The sequence below is a fragment of the Amborella trichopoda genome, chromosome 9 (genome assembly GCF_054954075.1).
Source record: "Amborella trichopoda isolate Santa Cruz 75 chromosome 9, AtrichopodaSantaCruz75HAP2 v2.0, whole genome shotgun sequence".
Taxonomy (NCBI): Eukaryota; Viridiplantae; Streptophyta; class Magnoliopsida; order Amborellales; family Amborellaceae; genus Amborella; species Amborella trichopoda.
This window is the reverse complement of record NC_142344.1, coordinates 2,995,965-3,019,331: the sequence shown is the minus strand read 5'-3', so window position 1 is coordinate 3,019,331 and position 23,367 is coordinate 2,995,965. Positions and strand designations below refer to the sequence as shown.

At 35.2% G+C, this 23,367-nt stretch overlaps 1 protein-coding gene across 1 annotated transcript; it reads left to right on the top strand.

Moving 5' to 3' along the window:
• Positions 1-7,522: 7,522 nt before the first annotated feature.
• On the top strand, positions 7,523-14,012 carry LOC18437695 (inactive leucine-rich repeat receptor-like serine/threonine-protein kinase At1g60630). The gene is made up of 3 exons (XM_020669641.2): positions 7,523-9,337; positions 12,905-13,598; positions 13,764-14,012. The coding sequence occupies exons 1-2, from the start codon at positions 8,029-8,031 to the stop codon at positions 13,567-13,569; spliced, it is 1,974 nt and encodes a 657-aa protein (XP_020525300.1). The 5' UTR covers positions 7,523-8,028; the 3' UTR covers positions 13,570-13,598; positions 13,764-14,012.
• The last annotated feature ends 9,355 nt before the right edge of the window (positions 14,013-23,367 follow it).

Here is a 23,367-nt window from a genome sequence, read left to right as displayed (position 1 = left end):
GGAGAATTGTGTGACCTTGTCTCGATACAAACCTTATGGGTCCCTCAAAATATTTACTGCCGACGTGAAGAAAGAAAGTGGCCCAAGTGTCCCTTGTTTTACAAATTCAATTTCCCTTCACTTATGGAACGATTTATTTTGTCTTAAAAACTAGCGATTACGCTTGAAGTTGCTCAATTTGATTAGAAACTAGTCGCAACTGTCTTGATTATATTGAAATTGGGGATTAGTTTGATTTTGTCAGGAAATTAAGCGATCTGGACCTATTAGATCTCTCTATAACGTATTTGAGTTTTTCATCATTATTTTTTATTTTTTATTATTAGATTTATTTGTAAATTTTATCGACCATTCACATAAAAAAAATGGATTGTATACAATGATATCATTTATCTTTGATACAAAGTGGTCACAATTTCATGCAATTATTTGATGTTAAATTTGATAGCTTGGCTGTGTCACAAAGTTCAAGAAAAATTCTTTTAAAGTTTGAGCTCGGTGAATGGAATAATTGCAGCCACCCAATTTCACATCCAATGGTCAAGATTAATGTGATCACTTTACATCAAAGATAAATGGTGTCGTTCTATATTCTTCTTAAAAGAAATAGTTGGATTGTGGATTTGTCACCTTGGATTGTTTTTTTAGATGATCGGTTTACCCAACCGATCCATATTCAAAACACTTGACCATCTGATTAGGTGAACTACTTATCAGGTGGTCTAGCCTTTAAAAATATAGGAAATATATACAATGAGACCATTTGCTTTTGATACGTGGTAGTCACAATTGTTATTAACCTTTAGATTTAAAAGTAGGTGGTTGATGATGTATCATTGTTTATGTACAAAGTCCAAGACAATTTTTCAAATGTTGTGACACTTTCATTTATTAGATTTCACATCCAATGGATAAAAATGATTGTGACGTATAAAAAATAAATAAATTTATAATATAATTCCAAAAACATAGGGGATTTTTGATGACCACGAAAAGTGCCATTTTTTTTTCATTCACTAGCAGTCTAGCCTGACCCTGTGGAGCTCCAGCCTTCGAAAACTGTCGGGGGATCTTTTTTATCAGCAAACATTTTTAGATCCATCTTTTATTTACCAGCTTGAATGCTTGCTTCGGTAGTCTAGCTCCCAAGAAACTCAAGGGGACTTTTCCTAAATTTTCATATCATCAATGGTTCAGACGAATGATTTCCAAAAGAAAGAAAAAGGTGTGAGCTATGATGACCTTATATTTATTGGACATTTTATATGATGAGCCATGAGTTTTGGCGCTCAAAGACCACAAACACAAGTAATTTGGTATGAATTTGGATGCTCAAGGTAGGCCACTTTCTCATATTAAGTCTAAATAAATTTTTTTCAATCTTTGAACGGGATCAACGGTACATCACCAGCTACTTCACTTCTAGCTGCTAGAAGCGATTGACCTTTGAATATAATTTCGCCATAAAAGAGGGGAATTTATTTGGAGCCTTTTTTGGGTTTAAAACATTTGTTTCATTACTGAAACCTTTAAAAAAGGCATTATTTTTATTTTATGTAAATGGTTCTAAAAGTTTTATAGTACAAAATGTTTGGTGGAAATCAAGGAAAAAGGATTATGGGTTCGGTGGTTACGGCGTGAGGGCCGTAACACAATGTCCGAGGTTTGAATTCTACAAAAATTAGAAAAAGGAGATTAGAGTTTGTTGGTTTGTTTGTTTTCTTTTTTTTTAGGTTTGTTTTTTCCGATTGGGTGGCTCAGTTTGAAATAGAACCTGTACCATTTGGCTTACTCCACCAATAGGACGAGCCACTGACTCTTGAATAGTTCCTTGATATAAAGAAGACTTAAGTATTATCTCAAAATAAGAAAGGTAAATATTTATTATCCATGGTTTATTGAAATAGTTTTCTGGAAGGAAGAGTGGGAAATTATGGAATTGATAAATCGTTTTTGTCTATTGAATGGCCTTATCAAATATATTTGAATTTTGGCAGACCATGTGTCGTAATGAATGTTCAAAAAGTTGGGTTTGGGTTTTTGACTTGCTAGGGGGATTGAGTCCAAATCTCCTTGGTCCAACTTGGGTGAATCTGAGTCAAATAAGCAATTTTTTATATGAAAATTGGAATATTTTGAAAAGATTAGTGAGACTCATTTCATTTTTTGGCTAAAAAAATAAATAAATCAAACTTCTCCATCTCGAGCCAATTTAGACGATTTTGAGTCAGCTAGAGGATTTTTAAATCACCTGATCTGGGGGCTTTTCATGTTTGCTTTGTGGTTATGGTAATGCATTAAGGTCTCAATAATGAATCTTGGCATATTGACCCAAAAGCATTATTAATCTAGTAAAGAAACCCAATTTTTTAAGCTTTGAGATGGTTGTTGTGGGGCAATGAATTGTTTCTTGCCTTATCACCCAAGTAACAGTTTGTTGGTGTACTTAATGATCTTCGTTTACAAAAGATATGAATTAATAGTTTCAAATCTAGATTTTTACTAGAAAAACTACCCTTTGTTTCTGGTTCATCATTTTAGGTTAGTGGTTTGGACCAAAGGTGTGGCGGAATGGTTCATACCTTGACAGATGCAACTAATAAAACTGTAATTGACATGTAATGCATAAGTAACCAATTCTACCATCAATGGAAAATTGTTGTCACAAGGAAAGGGGACATCTATTAAACTCTCAATATATGATGAACTTTTAAACATTTTACTCATTTTTAACTATTTCAACTCACGTATGAGCATCTACTGGGTATTTCAAAATTAAATAAAAAATATTGGTAAAATATTGAATTGTTCATCTCTTATAGGTATTTGGATGAATTTCCCATAAGAAAAATGATCCTATGAGCTTATTCGCCTATGTATCCTATAAGTCAGACAACCAGCATTGGAGGAGAATGGGATGATTAGAAAATTCGGATTTTAAAGAAAAGTTGGGATCTAATAGATCCCAAAGATTTGCGTACAAATAGGTCTCATATGGGCACTCCAAACAAAATGAATTATTATCCTTTGCTATCCATTTTATGCCTTTTCCTTCGATGTTGGCCATCAAGCTTATATTGTACTAGAAGGTTGTCAGCTCATAGAATACTATTTTGAAAGCAGTGTCGCCTCTTGTTTTGATACATAGACGGCATCGGATTTAGGGGTAGTATCAATAAGTGATAAGATGAGAGAGAGTAGACTTAGGTGGGTTGGTCGTGTGTGACGTATGTCCAATACATCACATGTTAGGAGGTGTGAGTTAGTTTAACAGGAAGGGTAAAAAAAAAACAATAGAAAAAGTTATAGTTGGAAGTTGTAAAAAATATAGAGGGATTTATGGCTCCGATAAGGATATAGTTTTTAATAGAGTAAAATAACGGACTAGGTTTACTGTAGCCGTTCCTATTAGTTGGAATCAAGCTTTGACAATGATGATGATGAGATGGCATCAAATCCATACCACTCAAATGCTCAAATCCGAACTTGGGATCATGTGCACATCACAATTGAATGCTCGAACAACCAATTTTTTGTTTGTAATTCGTAAAATGTCATGATGCTCTTTTCAATTGGAATACCTCATCAGTGGTTCAGGATTCTTGGAAACACATATTTTATATATATATATATCTCAAAAATTTGAGCCTATCTCAAAAATTTTACCAGAAGAGGTTGTTTTGATGTTCAAATATCTTCAAATTGATCATCTCAACATCAAGAAGCATGGGCATGAGAAAAAAATAGATTTCAAGTTTTAGAAGTAGTGTATTTTGTAATACATTTTTGGACCGTCAATTTTCAAGATTTCATAGATTTGTCTATCTACACTATTTTTGAAGCTTTAAACTTTATATATATATATATATATATATATATATATATATATATATATATATATATATATATATGTATATATATATATATATAATATTTTAAGGCTATCACAAAGATTTCCAATATTGAAACCACATTTCTGGATACTATTTGAAGATAGGTTCTATACAGACCGTACCCTTTCTTAAAATATACCTAGTTTACCGAATATTTAATATTTTATATATTTTCTCCTATTCCAACTCATGATCGTGTGTATTATGATGTAATTATTGAAATTAAATCAACATTAATAGATAACATGTTATATTTCAAATTACTATTGATAAATTTCTCTTTATTTAACGAATATTTGCTAGTGTTTTATAGTAATCTATCTCATTCCTTGATGTACGCTTCGGACCGATGAGATGCATTTTCTAATTGGGTAGAGGGTCTTCATAAAAAAATTATATTTTAAATTTGGGTGTGTTTTCTATAAGGTTGCAACCTTAAACAATCTAATTAAGGCGCACCCCCAAATTTTATCATAACATATAATTTTGGTGTATTTTTTTTAAGATTCTTTAAAAATCTATTTTCATATCTATTCATAAAATTTTGAACTCCAATAATGGTTAAAATCAAGTAGATCTATAAACATACAAAGTTTTTAAAAATGGACGGTCTAGATAATGTGTTGCGCAAGATACACATTATTTTTAGGACTCAAAATTTTTTCTTTTCCATATTCTTACATCTCGATGTTGAGATGATCAATTAAAAGGTTTTTCAACAATAAAACAAAATTTTCTGATCAATTTTTGAGGTGCATCTTTATTTCTACATTTTAAGGTTGCGACTTTATATAAATTGTTTCCTTTAAATTTTGCAGTACTCATTAATCAAGAACTCACTTCATTAAACAATTATATTTACATTTTAGCTATTTGTAAATAGGTTTAATTAACCCTTCAATCTAAACTTGCTCAACAATGTCTTTCTCTTAAAATAAAACCTCCAAATTTTGAAGGGGGCCACAACGAACTTTCAATGAAACAAATATCATTTTTATTCTACTTTCCATATTTGCTCAAACCATACTTGTTTTTCTTTGGACATGGTTTTTATTTCAAACGCAAAAAATCTTTTTAAAGTTGCATGAAGATTCTCGTGACCCACGTCTTTCTTTTTGCCCCAAAAATTAATTGAATTCCCGTGGTTTGTGGGGACTTTACTTTCCACTTATTTTTCTTCTATTTCTCTTTTTTTTCCTTTTCAAATTGAATATTAAAAGATTATAGGAAAAAATATAAATAAAATGGTCTAAATTTTGAGGAAATAACAAAGCGTTTAATTCTCAACGTATTAGTTCATCATAATCTGAGTCTTATCCCAATCAATTGGGAATAATTGCATGAATCTTGCTCCACCATTCTGTCCTATTGGAGTAAGTTTTAGATTTGAAGAAAATTATATCTTTGAATCCATTAGATTTTACATCCTTTAGCTAAAAGGAATTGGTGATCTCCTCGTAGTTAAAAAGTATACTAGAAGTAAATGGGTGTGGTTTCTATAAGTTTGCAAGTTTAAACAATCCAATTACAGCGTACATCCAAATTTTATCATAATATGCAATTTTGGTATGAAAAATTTGTTAGATTATTTGAAAATCTATTTTTTTATCTAATTATAAAATTTTAAACTCTAAAAATAGTTAAAATCAAGTAGATTTATAAAAATATGAAAATCTTGAAAATAGACGGTCTAGATAATGTGTTGCAAGATATACTATTTATAAGACTCAAATTTTTTTTTTCGATATTCATATATCTTAATGTCGAGATGATCAATTAAAGGATATCTCAACATTAAAACAACATTATCCGATGGATTTTTAGGTGCACTTGTAAGTCTTAAGGTTGCAACCTTATTTAAACTTTTTGCAAAGTAAATATATACAATTTTTTTCGCTCTCTAAATTTAAAGAGAAATCCAGTGGCCATTGACATTCAATCGGTCGTTTGGAGGCCCAAACCCCACCACGTGTCAAGTGTTCTTCTCTTGACACGTGTAAAAGCGCGGTAGAGCGAACTTAAATGACACTAGTACTTTTGATCAGACAAGTTTCAGAGTGGGCACTGTCACCGTGAGCAACCGTGTCGCGGTTAAAAAAAGAAAATTAGGGTTTTTGACACTTCTTTTTCTTTAAATAACCACGCTAATCGAGAGCAGGAATCATTCACGGTTGCTCCATTTGTTGAATTTGCGGTTGTCCTGGAACCAGAACTCGAATTTGATTAGGGTTTTGGGCTTCAAATTCAGGGTGTTGGAAACAGAGCTCAACAGCTTTTAGGGTTTTTGCCTTTTTCTTTTTTTGTGGTGAAATTCCAAATTTAGGGGATTTTACTATTTGACTGTGTTTTTCAGGGGCTTAAGGTTAAAATCGATGTTAATGGGGTTCAATTATTTTCCTTTTTTTCTTTTTTTGTATTTTGTCTCCACAGAAGCAGGGATGTTAGAGCTGAAAAAGATTGTGATTTAGCTCTAATTTTGGTGAGAACGAACGCTCTAGCAAAGGACGTTTTCCGTGTTCTAGGATTAATTTCGTTTAATCGAGGTACGGCTCTGTTTACTTTTAACTGAAGCCTTTACTGTTGATTTCATGACATTTTTGGAGCCATTTCTTGTATTCAAGGCTCTGTTTATTGGAGCTTTTTCATTTTGTTTTTGTTTATGAGATTCTCTTTTTCACTGTTACTGAAGCAGATGTTTACTAGCTGAAAAAAGAAAATCTTGAATCAATCTCCATTTCAGGTGAATTTCTTCTCCATTACTGTTGATTTAGCCCCATTCCTATGAATGATCAGAATTTCATGCCATGATTTTTGTTTCTTAAATTTACAGTCATAGTTACTGTTGATTTCATCTCCTTTTTAGCTTGAAGTACTTGATCTAAGCTCTCATTTTCCATCAAAATTTATCTTCAAGTTCTCTAAAGAAATCTGAAATTGCTCGTTTCATTTTAAGTTTTTGAGAATGCTACAATGCTGATAAAAAATTCATTAATAAGTCATTAAATTTCAATGCAAACGGTAGATTTAATCCCATTTTCTGGAGTAATCAAAGCCTGTGATTTTACTGCGTTAAAACTGTCGATTTGATCTAATTTCCATCCATATTTAATGCAAAACAAACTTACTTTTTCATCTCCTCTTGACCCCCCAATAAATACCAAAGAGAAATGGAAAGCCAGTGATCTATTTCTTCAATTATTGGTAAGACCGGTGTCTCTCTTCCTGATCCATTGTCATAGATTTGCTCAATTTAGATCTCTATAAATCCATTCTACGATTTTGATCCCATCCTTTTGAAGTTTCCCAATGGCTTTGAAGTGAGAGAATCGATGAAAAAAGAAACTTAGGGTCATTAAAATAATGGGTTTTCTCTGCAACTTCTGGTTGAGCTCACGTGAACTACAGGGTTGTGGAATTGAAAGCGCATCTAGGGTTTCAACTGTTAAGTCTCCAAAACCAGCTTAAATCCAGAGTTTCCAGCATTGACCTAATTTGAATTCTCTCTGAATTTTTTGTTTTCCTCCTCGTTTGAATTAACTGCCATTTCGAATTTATATGCTTTGCGCAGAAAGTTGCAGTCTTTGAATGCTTTTTCGTTTTTGTGGTGAATGGGTTGCAGGAACCATTGAAGCTCGAATAACTTCATTCGGGCTTCGACTGAGGCGTGTGAAATGGCGGATTTGATGAACAGATGTTCAGAAATGTGGTATTTGAGTGGAACTTCAACTGTTTATGATTTCAACAATGGCTGGTTTTCAAGAACACTGTGTTTCTCTCTGGTTTGAGAAGCACCGAAAAGAAGTTGCAGAAAGCAATGATATTTTTTGAGCTCGGTGGAGAACGATGGGACAAAGACCGGCAAAAACCAGTGCTCTGCCCTCTAGAAGAAGCATTTCGTCAGAGAGTCCCACCATGTAATCATACTCTGCATCAGAAAAGCTCATGAAACAGGGGACAAGGAAAGGCCTAGGGTTTTTAGTGTCTCTTCAAACCCTAGCAGAGAGGGAGAGTTCTTCTTCTTTCTTTGAACCTCGCCACCAAGTCTCCCGCCCAATGTAGGTGAGAAGCTTAGCCCGCCATTAAAGCAAGAAATGATACCTTGTTAAATCCCTATTCAAAGTTACAGAGAGCTTCAATGAAAGAGAAAACACTGCCCATTTTAGGGCTCCTCCTCCTCACAATCCACCTCCTGTCTCACCTTGTCACCTCTGCAACAAATGATGCAGTGGCGCTTCTAACCCTAAAACAACACTTAGATCCTCTCAACAAGCTTCCATGGCGTGCTGAAGTCTACCACTGCAAATGGGCAGGAGTGAAGCAATGCCTGAACGGCAGGGTCTCAAAGCTTGTGCTGGAGTTCCAGGAACTCAATGGAACCCTAGAATCACAAGACCTAACCCTAACCAGTCTAGACGAGCTCAGAGTCCTTTCTTTTAAAGGAAACTCTTTATCAGGTTCAATCCCTGATTTATCAGGCCTCGTGAACCTCAAATCGCTCTTTCTAAACAAAAACCAGTTTTCCGGCGAGCTCCCGGCCACTATTTCAGGCCTACATCGTCTGAAAATTGTGGTCTTGTCAGATAATCAGCTTTCCGGCGGGATTCCGGTGACTCTGGTAAACCTCCGGCGGCTCTACACCCTCCTCTTAGACAATAACCGTCTGGTGGGTCAGATTCCGGCTCTTAACCAGAGCGTCCTCACGTTCTTCAACGTGTCCGGAAACCAACTTTCCGGTCAGATTCCGGCGACCCAGGCACTCTCGAGGTTCAACATCTCGTCATTTTCTGGAAACCTCGGCCTCTGCGGCGAAATAATCCGGCAACGCTGCAACAATTCCGGCGTCTCCGTCGCTCCAAGCCCCATATACCCCTCTCAAACCCGAAAATCCCACACAAGATCCAGGGACAAAATGCGGATTATCTTTATTGTGGTGGGCAGCGCTCTGGGTGGCGTTTCCATATTTGCCCTCTCTCTGTTGCTTTTTTGCCTCCTGTCCCGGAAGAGGAGCCGAAGAGAGAGCGGCGCTATCAGGACGAGGGAGGTGGAGAAGGGCGCAGCCGTAGAGGACGGCGCTGGTGAGGGGGATAATGGTCAGAAAAACTTTCAGTGGGACCAAGATTGCATTGGAAAACTTGTTTTCGTTGGCGGGGCCGAGCAGGCCTACAGTTTGGAGGACTTGTTGAAGGCGTCGGCCGAGATACTGGGGAGGGGCAGTTTGGGAAGTACGTATAAAGCGGTGATGGAGAGTGGTTTCATTGTGACGGTGAAGAGGCTCAAGAATTGCGCGAGGCCTGGGGCCGACCAGTTTGAGATGCAAATGGAGGTCGTCGGGAGGGTGCGGCACCCCAACTTGGTGAGGCTGCGGGCCTACTTTCAAGCCAAGGAGGAGAGGTTGCTGGTCTACGATTACTTCCCCAACGGGAGCTTGTTCTCTCTCATACACGGTCAGTGTTTGTTTCTTTCTCTCTACAACAACACACTCTCTCTTAAATGTTGTTGCACCCAAACACACACGCTCTCTCTCTTGAATGTTCTTACACCCAAACATGCACACTCTCTCTCTTGAACGTACTTACACCCAAACACACATTGTTCCGGATGGTCTTGAATTGGGGAATTTCCTTGTTCCATCTGAACCGGGCAGTTCCTGTAGGACTTGGAACTTGATTCCGGATGGTCCTGAATCGGGGAATTGCCCTATTCGATCTGAACTGGGTAGTTCCTGTAGGACTTGGAACTCGAGTGAAGATCATTTTTTTTTTTTAATAATTTTTTTCTCGTGGACTCGCCTGGTACAAACTAACTCGAGAACATTGGTACTAAGTCCTTGTTTTGGAAAAAGAGTTTGAAACTTTTAGTGACGGGGATAATCTATATGACCCGGTTTCTATGCCACCAAGCCTGCATATGTAGAATTCCGGGCCTCTTAATAAATAAATTTTTAAAATTAGAAATAATAATTCTAGTAAGCACACATTTGGACCGTTAGTTTATGTTGTTTTTAGATGGAACATTTACCTGCATATGTTGTACACTTTTTGGACTATATAGGTTTGTATACGGTACTTCCCCTGACTCCATAGAAGTAAGGTGTACCTCTAATTTTGTCGGGAGATGCAGCTTCGGCATAAAAAATCTTAAGTGTAGTTTGATAATCCATGTTCAATCTTAATTATGAAATTTAAAAGTTCACAAACAGTACAGATCATGTAGATCTATAAATACTTGAAAATTTTGAAAATTAATATTCCAGATAACTTGTTACAAGATGCAATAGTTTTATGACTTGAATTTTTTTTATTTATATTCATATGTTTTAAGTCGAGATGATTAATTGAAAGGTGTTCCAACTTCGGAACACTTGTCTTTTATGGTTCAATGAATGCGGCAAGCGTATTTATCGAAATAAGGGTACAATTTGCACGATGTATATTTGACACTTTTTTTACTATTTTTAAAACATGTTTTTTTAATGGGTGCGGTTGCTATAAGGATGCAGCCTTAAACAATCCAATTAAGGTGCACCTTAGCATTTTATCATAACATGTAATTTTGTTATAAAAAATTATTGGTATTATCTTAAAATCTATTTTCATACCTAATTAAAAAAATTTAAATTTTAAATTCCAAAAATGGTTAAAATCAAGTAGTTCAATAAATATATGAAAATATTGAAAATGGACGGTCTAGATAATGTGTTGCAAGATGCATTATTTTAGGGATTCAAAAACTTTTTTTTTTTTTTTTTATATTCATACGTGTCAATGTCGAGATGATCATTTATTCAACATTAAAACAACATATTCATATGTGTCAATGTCGAGATGATCATTTATTCAACATTAAAACAACATTTCCTTTCTGATAGATTTTTGAGGTGCATAATGGATTCTACATTTTAAGGTTGCGACCTTATATAAACTTCTTTTTTTTAATTTTTCATTGTTTTAGAAAGATTATAGTTACATTATATAAACTTTACCTTTTTTTTAATTTTTCATTGTTTTAGAAGGATTATAGTTACATTGCCCAACTGTAATAAATAGATGCACGATCCACTTAAAATAGGTGTTATAAATTACTAATCGACATGAATGTCACATATCATTGGAACGTTATTAAACTTTTTGGTTTAGAAAGATAATGCGAGATCTTAAAGTGTCGTTTTCGGACCGTATCTTCCAACCGAATAAAAGATACATGGCATGGTGCGATGTGAGACGTTTTGGCCGAGTCCTAGCCACCCAATCTTTGAGAGAGAGAGAGAGATGGTTTTGATTTATTAAAAAAAACCCCAGGATTTGATGTTGATGGCTATTAAAAAGCATCGTCTAAGATGGTGGAGGTTGACCAAGAGTGCTCTGTGCATATGCTTTCGATGAACTCTATACCTGGAGCCATGTCTCAATCAATCTAGGGTTTTTCCTTTCCTTACCTTTTCTCATTCTTTTAAAAGTGCGGTTGGGTCTCATGTGGGGGCATTCACGGTTGTTAGGCCGCAAAAGTGGCCCCAAATTCCGTGGTAGGTCTAAAGTTTTCGCACCTTTTTTAAGTTCGATTTTTTTCAATTGGACACGTTGTCTGGGATTTGGGCCTGTTTTTTTTTCTGTGGTTTGAAAAACTTGATTTCCGCCTAAATTTAGTCAATAGTATATAGAAGAGAAATCTTTCCACACGCATATAATTTCCATGTTTTCAGAGAGACATTAGATCTTAGTCAAACAGCTAACATTGAGCCATGAGCAACGCCCCTAGCACCCTCTGTGTTTGTCAAGCAGTAAATTCATATAATCACTCCAGACACATATATTATATATGTATGGGTTGTTAACACACTAAAAAAGTTTATCCTTTAAAGAGTCTTTGATTTGGTTTTTATTGGACAATGGTTAGACGATGTTCACCATCATTTTGGGGGATGATACTCACATTTTCAAAATACTTCGTTTTAGAGTTCGTTAATATTGAATTATTTCATAATTCTTGTGTTTTTTCGGGAAATAATAAATCCTTGCAACAAGAAAAAAGTTCATTTAAGTGCAAGGCTCTAAACAATCAAGTTAAAGCGCACCTCAAAAATTTATTAGAAGAGGTTGTTTCAATATGCCCAAAATTCCTCAAGATGACAAAAAAATAAATTTTAAGTCTGGAAAATAGTTAATCTTGAAATGTATTTTTGGACTGGCAATTTTCATGTGTTCATAGATCTAGTTCTTAAACTTTAAATTTTATAATTAGATATGAAAATAAATTTTCAGGTCGTTACAAAGATTTCCATTGGAACATCTTTCGACACTGTTTGAAGGCGTGCCTTCTTTTGATGGTTTAGCACCCTTGCAACAATAAGCAAGTCAATTTGGGATATGACTAGTTTTAAAAAAAAACATTTCCTCAAAAAGAAAAAAGAAAAAGTAATTCCATTTGAGATACTAAAGTTGGAGTTGCTTTTTGGGAGGGAGTTGTGGGCTTATTTTACATTTTTAATGTCAGAAGCACGGGCCTTATGCCGTGTTTAGGCCCACAGCTCAGCTGGATGACACTTGATATTTCAAACCCGAGATCATGGTCAAAAGCATTGAGAGAGAGAGAGAGAGAGAGAGAGAGAGAGAGATGTGAAATCCCAATATTGTTTCGTAATGCCCAAGTAATCTGTGATGCTTAGCTTCTAAATCTGAAATCCCGCAACTCTTCTTCTTATTACTTCACTTTCTATTCATAGATTTCACCCTTTAAAACTACTGAGAATGTGTTCCAATTCTCCTATCCCACTAAAGCATATGGGTCTTTGAACAGGGTCATTGGGCTTCTCCTTAGAGGAAATACATACTCGAACTAATATTTTCATTTTTCTCTAAAAAAAGAAATTTCAGTTTAAAATCCTGCAATTTAAAGATCCTTTCTTCTCTGGGCTTTCACCAATGGGAGATCGTTGGTTACTCTCATGCCGTCTACGAAACTAGGAGAGATAGCACTAGAGAATTCCTAATCTAACTCAAAAAACATGCAAACAGGCACTAGAAGTTCCGGAGGAAAGCCCCTCCACTGGACCTCTTGCCTCAAGATTGCCGAAGACGTCGCCACCGCCCTAGCGTACCTACACCACACTGCCGGCCTTGCCCATGGCAATCTAAAGTCGTCCAATGTTCTTCTCGGCCCTGACTTCGAATCCTGCCTCACCGACTACGCCCTCTTCCCTTTTCGCCCGGTTTCTATTGAGGAAGGCCCTTCACTCTTTTACCGGCCCCCTGAGTTTCGATTTTCTGCCCGCACCCCTACCATGGAAACTGACATTTATGCATTTGGTGTCCTCCTATTAGAGCTCTTGACGGGTCGGGCTCCGTTCCAAGACATGGTGCCGGAGGACAATGCTGATATTTCAGTGGTGTCGAATTGGGTTCGAAGAGTGAGGGAGGAGGAGAGAGAGATGGAGAATTCCGGTTCAGGGAATGAGGGGTCGGATGAGAAGTTGGTGGCCTTGTTGAGTGTGGCAGTTGCATGTTTAGGTGGGCAGAGGCCGGCAGCTGGCGAGGTTGCACGGATGGTGGGTGAGGCACGGGCCGAGGCACAGGGGTCTTCACAGAGCAGCGAGCAGAGCCCGGGGCGGTGGTCAGATACAGTGCAGAGCTTGCCAAGGGAGTCGGGGTCGGAGCACCACAGTTTTACAGAAAGGGACTGAGGGAGATTTGCACGATTGATTTTTGATATGTGAGTCTCTCTCTCTCTCTGGCTTTTTTGTCTGCATTTTTTTTATCTTCCTTTCTCTCCCTCTACCTGCGAGTTTTGTTCGTAATCTCAGTGATGTGTGACTCTCTCATTACATCTGTCATGTCGCTTGATTGCTGATTTGGTGCTCTCTCACTCATATCACAGTTCAACGCCCGTGATGCCCTCTATTTCTCTCTTCTGCTGTGGATTATGACAAGAACAGATGTTTGAAGCTGAAATGAATGATGTGGGTATCAAAATTTCAAATAATTCTTTATAGTAGTTAAGGATGCATGTGTAGATATTTAGTCCTTTTGAGCTCCACAGTTGGTGGACCATCATTCTTTGTTTGAATTTGTGGGATTAGGAGGATGTGCATTAAGCCCTCCTTAATTTTATTCCTTTTGAGTTGAATTTGTTCTCTCTCTTCAAGTCTTACTCGAAATTCTCAGTAGAAAAGGATCCTTGATCTCTCGAGGTTATACTTAAAACTTCAATTTTGAGGTGCTAAGGGCAATTTATAGAAGGAAACGTTAAGTTAAATAATGATGCTTATAGAAAATAAATTGTTTGTTGGACTACACTTCGGGGTAATACACATAATCAGACGAGCAAAACGCATTGTCGGGAACTTACCTCTTTTGTTGAAGTTGTCAATGAGAATTTGTTGTGAGAATGAAAAAGGTATAGAGCAAGGGCCAAGAGACTCGGAAAAAAAAATGAAGAAAAGAAGAAGAAGAAATGGAGACGTTATGGCCTTTTTCAGTGCGAATTCCTCTCTCCATTAACATGCAAAAAGGGTACCTTCCCTAAATGAGTGCCAATCTCTGCCATCTAAAATACCAACTAAAATATCAACTATTCCAGCTTATAATTATGTTTAGTGGGATTTTTAAACTTAAAATCAAAAGAAATGAATGAGATGTTAATCATAAATTTCCCATTTAAAAAAAAATTCAAGTCATCATTGATTCATAAAAGGGTGGGGTTTTTACTGGTATTGCTCGCCCCTCTAGACTTTTTCTTAAAGATGAATTTGGATCTAAAAATTTTGAGATCATGATCTAGGAAGTGATGATTATAAATGTGAATAAAAAACTTTCAAGTAAATTTTTTTTGTTCTTGAATTCTTTTACACTACCAATTTAATATTTTCGCCAGATACCCTTTTCTCAATAATGGACGTTCGTGGGTCAGATTGTGCATGAGCGCGTTGATTGTCATATAACTTTTCCTCCAAAAAAATTTCAAAATATTAAATTTTATATGTTTGACCGCCGAGAACCTTGGGTATGATGGTCCCTCCTTAAATCCGCGAGGATCATTTGTTAACGGTGGCACATAGTTGGCAATACTTTGCTTAACATGAAATTTTGAAATTTTGTGAGGGACTTTATTTCAAGGAACATTTTAAAGGTGTGATTTTTATCTTAAAGGATATTTTCATAATAAAGCAAAGTCAAGCCAGGGTATCTTATATCCGATAATATACTATGAGACCATTTAATGTTAGTACAAAGAAGTCACAATTAATCTTAACCATTAGATATCCAATTGGATGGTTTGAGGTGTGTCATAAAGTTTAAGAAATTATTTTTTAGGCTTTGAGTTTAGCTACAAATACACTAACAACCATGCAGTTTGATATTTGATGGATAAGAATGGTTGTAACTAAATGGTCCCTTTGTATACTTTTCCATATGATATTAGTATTAGAGCAATCTATTCGAATCAATCTCTCTTGGTTTATTGGACCAAGCTCCTGTCACCCATATCCCAATTCACTTTTTCTCTTAATACTACTTTTGTCTCACGTTCCATCTTCTAAGGACATTCCAAGATATTTATATTTATTATTAGATTGTATACAATGAGACTAATTACCTTATGTGTAAGGAGGTCACGATTACTTACAACCATCAAATGTGAAATCAGATAGCTTGGGTGTGTCACAAAGATTGAGAAAATTTCTTTGAAACGTTGAGCTTGGTCAATAAAATAAATGCATCCACTGAATTTCACATCCAATGGTCAAATTTAATTGTAGCCACCTTGTACTAAAGGTAAATGATCTCCTTATATACTTTCCCTTTATTTTGTTATTTTTTTTTAAATTCATGAATTTTAGTGTGTGGAGACAAAAAAATGCCATGGTCTCAGTGATGATCTCGTATTTGATTACTTACATTATAAATGAAAAGTTTTTGGTACTTGTAATTTATTACTAATGCATATCCTCTTCCATGAAATGATATTTGGAGGTAAATCCCAAATAATATTTTTTTCTCCACGTTATTTTTTCTGGCACTCAATAGATTTTGCTCCAGTTTTTCATTCTATTCTTTTGGACGAAAATCATATGAATACCGATTTTGTTGCCCATTACCATTAGGGTATTTGCTAATTATGAGGTGGAATGACAGGCCTTTTCCTTTAAATAATTAGATAAGGATAAGTGTTTTGTGCGACACGTACGCATGTCCACTGACACGTCAATCATACATGCCAAAGATGAATGTTTGGTAACGGTTGTCCCGACCATAGCCTAGAAGAGCGTCTTTGATGTATTTTTAAAATTACTTTTTAATATTCATCTTCACCATGTTAGGGATTCTCAATGCCTAAATTTTTGGATCCTAAATCCATATGCATGATGAATTTTGGAGGACTCATATAAATAGATGAGTAGTGGGACTTATGAAAATCTTGTCCATTAGAGAATCAAGCATCCTAAAAGCAAGTTATTATTTTTATGCAATTTTCATATACTAAAGCAGGTTTAAGGGCATTTGTCATCCGGAATTGGCACCGTGCCTTATAAGGTACCATGTCTACATGAAGGTCACAATGAATTTGAACTCAAATGAGAGAAGTGATATGAAAATTCTTAGTGCAGGACATGAACTTCCTCATCTGCTATTTAGATACATTCCGCATAGGCATGTTTTCATAGGCGATGGGGGCTCAGGTTTCTAAGGGTGCAAATAGGACAACTCTAGACCCGGTTGACCTCACCTAATCCATGGGAAGGATTTATATAAAACGCCAATATTATACTATATAAAGACGTACAAAAGAAAGATTAATGTGATCTTGTCGGTGAATATATATATATTTATTTTTCGCCATTTTTCTTTTCTTTTGATAAAAGTCACTTATAAGTAGTATCCAAGACCTTAAAACCTTGATGCCATTAAATCAAATTTCTTTAAACAAAGAAAATAATTGCTACTTTTTATGATTGAGAATGTAAAGATAATATAATTAAATATGCAAAAAACAAAAAGAGATTCAACGATCAACTTTCAATCTCAGCTGAGAAAGCAAGTTTAGGCCAAGCCTTCCAATGAAAACTATGAACTCCTCTTGATCATAAAACTCAAATTTAGGTACAAACCAACAAGACCTAGTTTAAACAAGATAACATTTACGTACTACTACCCAACCCTGAGGCTCATTAAAGCAAGATGAGAAAGAGATAACACCATCTAGGTGGGGCATGCCCCTTATGTCAACCTAGAGAGAGAGAGAGAGAGAGTCCAAGAGGTGGGGTATGCACCTTACTATAGTTTAGAGAGAGAGAGAGAGAGAGAGAGAGAGAAAGAGAGCTTTTAGGGTTGGGGTGTGCCTCCTATATTTAACAAACAGGGAGTGAGAGAAATATTTAGAGAGCAGAGAGATTTTGGAATAGAGATTTATGGAGGATGGATCATTTTATTTATAGTGCAAAAATAAGATTAGGGTTTTTTAGGGTTTTCTATGGTTTATCTTTTCTCGTGAGATTGAATATAAACCGTTGATCTTGGGTGCTTTGTAGGGTGAGAGATTTGAGTCATCCATTCTATAAATGAACCATCAACATCATAGAAAGTGTTAGAACATTAATCCCATTTTCTAACCCATTTTTCTATAAACAAAAATTAAGTTAAATAATTTCAATTATAATATTGTGCTACCAAAATAATGCACAAGCCTTCTGATACTTTCCAAAAATCCATACAAAGCTTCCTCAAGCCAATACCTTTCCAAAACACAAACAACTTGGCCTTCCAGCCAAAGTCATTTGTCTCAACAAAATGGAATGCCCCTAAATGAGTGGGGCGTGCCACCCATGAGAGGATCTCATAGGCCCCACCATCTAGGCCATAGTGGGCTCATGTGCACTATGGGCCCCTATGCAATTTAAAATATTTTTAAAACTCAATTTAAGAATTTATTTAAATATTTAAATCAATGTAAAATCAATATCTTTGTTTTTATGAATCTAAATTTGATAAATAAAGTATCCAGAGGTCTAGAAAAATTCAAATAGTATTTTTAAAATCATATATATATATATATATATATATATATATATATATATATATATATCATAAAACAAACATAATTAAATTCATTAGACGAAAAAATGTTCCATATGGTATAAGAATTAAATCAATAAACAATATGACACTCCACATTCAACTGTGGAGTACAGACCACACTTGCTTTATCAAACCGACCCAGTATTTCTCATGACCCACAATCTATGCAAGAATTCATTAGTCTAGCCAATGAGCCAAGGGGTTGTGATTCCAGTTTGTGGATTTCAGATTCTCTCTTAAAGACGTATATCAAGGTCACCTAGACTTGATACGACCACAACTCCTATGATGAGTAGTGGTATCTCTTGCACATGCATAAGCTTCAGCCTGAAAGGTGGTTCCCTTTTTTAAAATGACTATCATATATGCATGCCATGTAAAGGTATATGAATGAGGCTTTAGCCCCCGTCTCTGAAGGCCACCATCACACACAAGGGTCACACAGTCCATTCTCTCACTCATCCGGAGATACTCCAACTTCATCAAGGGATGACCTATTAAAACCCTTATCGGATAGTTTTCTATGTCCAAGTAACATAAGTTTTTTCCAACCGACTGGCTTTGTTTGTAAAGCTCAGTTTAATATCAGTAAATATTATTTACTTAGTATAGTCTACGAGAGACCACACTTTCATTGAATTCATGTTCCAATATATCAAAATATTTTATTACAAGCACTCATAAAGCCTTTAATGACCACACTCACCTAATAAGGCCCGCTTTAAAGACCCATGAAAATGTTGTTTTGATGTTCAAAATCTTTTTAGCAAGTCATCTTGACCTTGGAATGTATACGTTTTCTTTTTCTATTATGAGGGTTTTTGACATCGAAACTTTATCTTTCAACCAAGATTTCGAGGTGTGCCTTATTTTGATTATTTAGGGTTGATGCCTTGTGTAAATTATAATCATATATGCATGTTAGCATTACGTACGGACAAGTATGAATCATCTCTCGCACTCGTGTGAGAAGAAATGAAATCTCTATCTACAATTTGATGGATTATTTCAAGAAAAATGTTTACATAGAACCGAGGCTCTAAACAATCAAATTAAGGCCCACCTCAAAAATTTCACTAGAAGGGGTTGTTTTGATGCCCAAATATCCTCAAATTGATCATCTCGACATCAAGATGTTTGGACATGAGAAAAAAATAGATTTCAAGTTTTGGAAATAGTGCATCTTGTACTGTATTTTTGGATCGTCAAGTTTCAAAATTTTCAAAGTTGTCATAGATGCTCGATCTACATTATTTTGAAGCTTTAAATTTTATAATTAAAATTGAAAATATATATGAGGGCCATCACAAATATTTCCAAGATTGAAACTACATTTCTCGACACTATTCGAAGGTACGCTTTACTTTGATTGTTTAAAGCCTCGACTCTATGCAAACCGCACCCTTATTTCAATGGTAACATTTGATTTCCCTTGGGGAATCTCCAGTGTTGGAGGTCCCTCCAAGCAAACGTCTACTTTTACACCATGTGCACACTCTCTTTGTAGCAAGGTTTTTTAAAAGGGATTATCTAAAAAAAGACCATTTATCTTTTATACGTCACAATCATTCACGTCCCTTAAATTTCAAAATTGATGATTTTAAGAGTGAATTTTGGGCCAAAATTCCATATAAATTCAACCCTTCAAATCTTATGGTTGAGGTTGAGGTAGAGATCATCATATCACTTGGCCTTGGGGCTTGAAGACCCATAATATCTTACTAACACAAGACTTAGGCACCTCCTCACCGGTGGTTGTTTACGATCTTTGTTGGTTTGCCACAGCCATAACTATTCCAAGGAATCGGAGTAGAGGATAGATTCTTAGGTAAAAAGGCTACGACTTTAGAAAGGGACACGATTGGAATCTCACATGATAAGGGCTATAGGCATTCTCATGGTATTGGAAAAGATGGGGTTGTTTCAAGTGAGCAAGAAAGAGAATCTAGTAAGATTAATGTTCACATAATAAGGAGATAATTTAGCAATTACCCAAAAAAAATAAAAGAGAATTAGTTTATTGCTTAGGCTCCTCCATTGCGACGTTATATAGTGAGTCTACGCTCCCAAAATCCATATTGGAGATTGGGGTTGCCACCGAATTTTGACATATGACAACCATAATCATGAATCTAGAAACCGTCTAATCTATCATGTTCTCTAGACTGTCCATTATTATTCTTCAAAGACCATCATATCGAAGCGCCAAAATCATAGATCTAAAGTAAAAATACATTTACAATGATTTGATATGTGTTTTGAATTTTAAATCCCTCGAAAACCAAAGTGAATGCATAAGTCACTCACCAAATACTTTTATGAAAATAATCAAAAAGTTATATTCACGGATTAGCATAAATCATGCCAAAGCAAGGTGCATCCCCTTTGCCCTTACTTTGTTTCATCACACGTATCTGTTTTTATGTGTGGACCATCAGAAAAGAGCCTAGGGATCATGCATAGAAAAGGAAGCGTTGTTTGTCTTCTGGCATTGACATAGGGTTTGCATGCTTCCTGTTTGGTTGAAAAGGCCTTCTCCCATGAGGGAAGGTTGGGGAACACACAGATTTCCATAATATGTGACCTAACCTATATGCCATAAATAAATGAATAAATAAATAGCTTTTATTGAGGATACATGACGCAAATGTTTTGTCTTGAATAAAAGGAAATTTGAGATATTCTAAAATAAAGGGATGGAGGTTTTTAAACGTCAATGACCATTTGGTTCTAGAGATTTCGAGGCTCCATGACTAATGTGGTCCATCTAACCTCATAAGTGCTCGAGGCCAAAGATATTTCTGCAAATTTGTGGGAAATATGTTTGGAGTTCTCAAGATTACTGTGAAAGTTTTGAAGAATACTTTAGAGGCAGTTTATCGGGACTAGGCCGAGTCTACATGGACTCGACCCAGTTACCGTGGGCGACTTGGAATACCTTTGAGTTGTGTAATAACTAGGGGTATTTGAGAAATTCAAAAATAAAAAAAAATTAAAAGACTAATTTATATTATACAAAAATTTTATATGATTTAGATGTATTTGATAAACATTAGTGAGTGTTTTTTTTTTTTTTTGGGTAATTCAGTGGAAACAAGCATGTAACCGTTTTTTTCAATAGATTAGGGAGATTAATGAGTGTTTTTTTTTTATGATAACCAAACTATAAATTGGGGTTTTTTTAAAGGGAAAAGTTTATATAAGGGTGACGCCCTAAACAATCAAATTATAGGGACGCCTCAAAAATTCACTAGAAGTTGTCATTTCGATGCTAAAATATACTCAAATTGATCATCTCAAACTCAAGAAGTATAGAGATAAGAAAAAATGAATTGCAAATATTGGAAATAGTAGTGCATCTTGTAACAGACTTTCTGGACCGTTGATTTCCAAGATTTTGAAGTGTTCACAAATTTGCTCAATCTTCACTGTTTTTTAAGCTTTAAATTTTATAATTTTAGATGAATAAAAATTTCCAGGGCATCATAAATGTTTTTGATATTGAAACAACATATTTCGACGCTATTTGAAGGTGCACACTTTGATTGTTTAGAACTTCGGCTTTATATGAACCACACCCTTAAATCCATGTTTTCTCTTATTTTTAAACATTGTTTTAACTTTTTCAAGGTATTTTAGGTTTGAATTTATTTTGAATATTTTTTTTTTAGTTTTGAAATTTTTTCGGCTTTTTTTTTTTTGGAAAATAAAAAATCTTTTAGGGTTCTATGGCCATGTACTAGACTTGTCGGGTGCAGCCAAATAACTCGTTTCAGCCAGGGAACGAGTCCCCAGGTCAAGACGAGTTCCTATGCATTGCTCGGAGGAAAAGCTACGTTTAAATTTAAAATTGGAAATCTTGAAAAGTCGTTGGTACACTTTATGTTTTGAATTTTATGGTGTAACCTAGCATCTATATTATATGTGAAATTTGGGCCCTTCTGATCTTTATATAATTTGGGGGACTTATAGATATTTTTGGAAAAGGTTTCTATGCTTCTCTTATAGCATAGAAGTTCTATCTTCCTCCTACCATCTAGCCGTCCAATTTTGATAAGGAGAGCCAGTAACCATTTGATCTTAGATCCGACATCTCAAAGTATTTTATTTTTAGTTTTTTTATACAAATTGTATGAATATAAAATTTGGTACATGACATCTTCTCATTGGGGCGCACCTATAAAAAATATTAAAAATAATTTTTGATAAAATATAATGACCAAAATACCCCTTGAAACTTTTAAGGGTATTTTGGTTATTTTATTTTATTGAAAATATATATATATTTTTATATTTTTTGCTAGTGCGAGTTTAATAGAGGAATGAGCGTCCAAAATTTGGTGTCAAAATAGTTTATAGAAAAAAAATTTAAAATAAAATAGTGTAGAAACGTGACATTGTGATTTGGGCAATCTTAGCCCTCCATTCAAAATGGACATTGGATAAGGGATATGATAGAACTTCTATGCTGTAGGAAAAGCATAGAAAGCATGCCCGGTGTGTTTTTGGCATATTGATAAATTTCTTCGGAGTTAAGTTAGAATTAGAGATGTTGTATATAGGTATTTCTGTATTTTTGGTTTGGAGAGTGGTTAGACTGTTTTGAAGCATCACGGTGTACAAGTGAGCATTTATGACGAACCACATAGTTCTTAAGATCATTCTGGTCATGTTGTATAGATCTTAATATCATTCTGATTTATGTGGTCCGAGACGAACCACATAGATCTTAATATCATTCTGGTCATGTCATTTTTCATTGTCATCGACCCTTTTTGAAAAGTTTTGCCCACCAAAAATGTAATCTACATATACTTACCAAACTTGTAACGAGAATGACATTATCTTTGTTTTGCAACTATTTGAATTTGTGGTGTTCATCATAAATTGAACAAAAAATGTGGCGCACATATCGTATACTCACTCGGAAGCATATTAGGATTTCTTTAATCAGAATCTATGGGAATCACTTAAAAATTAATAGGTGACTATTCTCAAGAAAATAATTTGAAAATTCAGTTTTTTAAAACCTGCATCTCGCCATCTAAAAATTCAATAGTCTCTGTTCAATTTTGATACATTATTTTTTCAACTGCATAGAGGGTACAATTGGGCCATCTTTTCTTATTGAAATTAATCTATGGGTTGAAGAGTTGAAAACCTCTTAACATGCCGGGTCCAATAAGTTCAAAGTTTGGACCAGTGGACATGGGACTTAAATAATCAGACTTGGAGCTCCGATTTATCAGGATTCCGAGCCTAAGCCCCCTGATTTGACTCATGCAAGTCTGAGTGATACCGGACTATTTTTAATTCAAAAATTTGAAGATCAAACATTAGTTTGGTAGATAGGTGATTCATGGATTTTTCATCCAAAATTGCATGGTTTCTGATCCTGAGCCAAC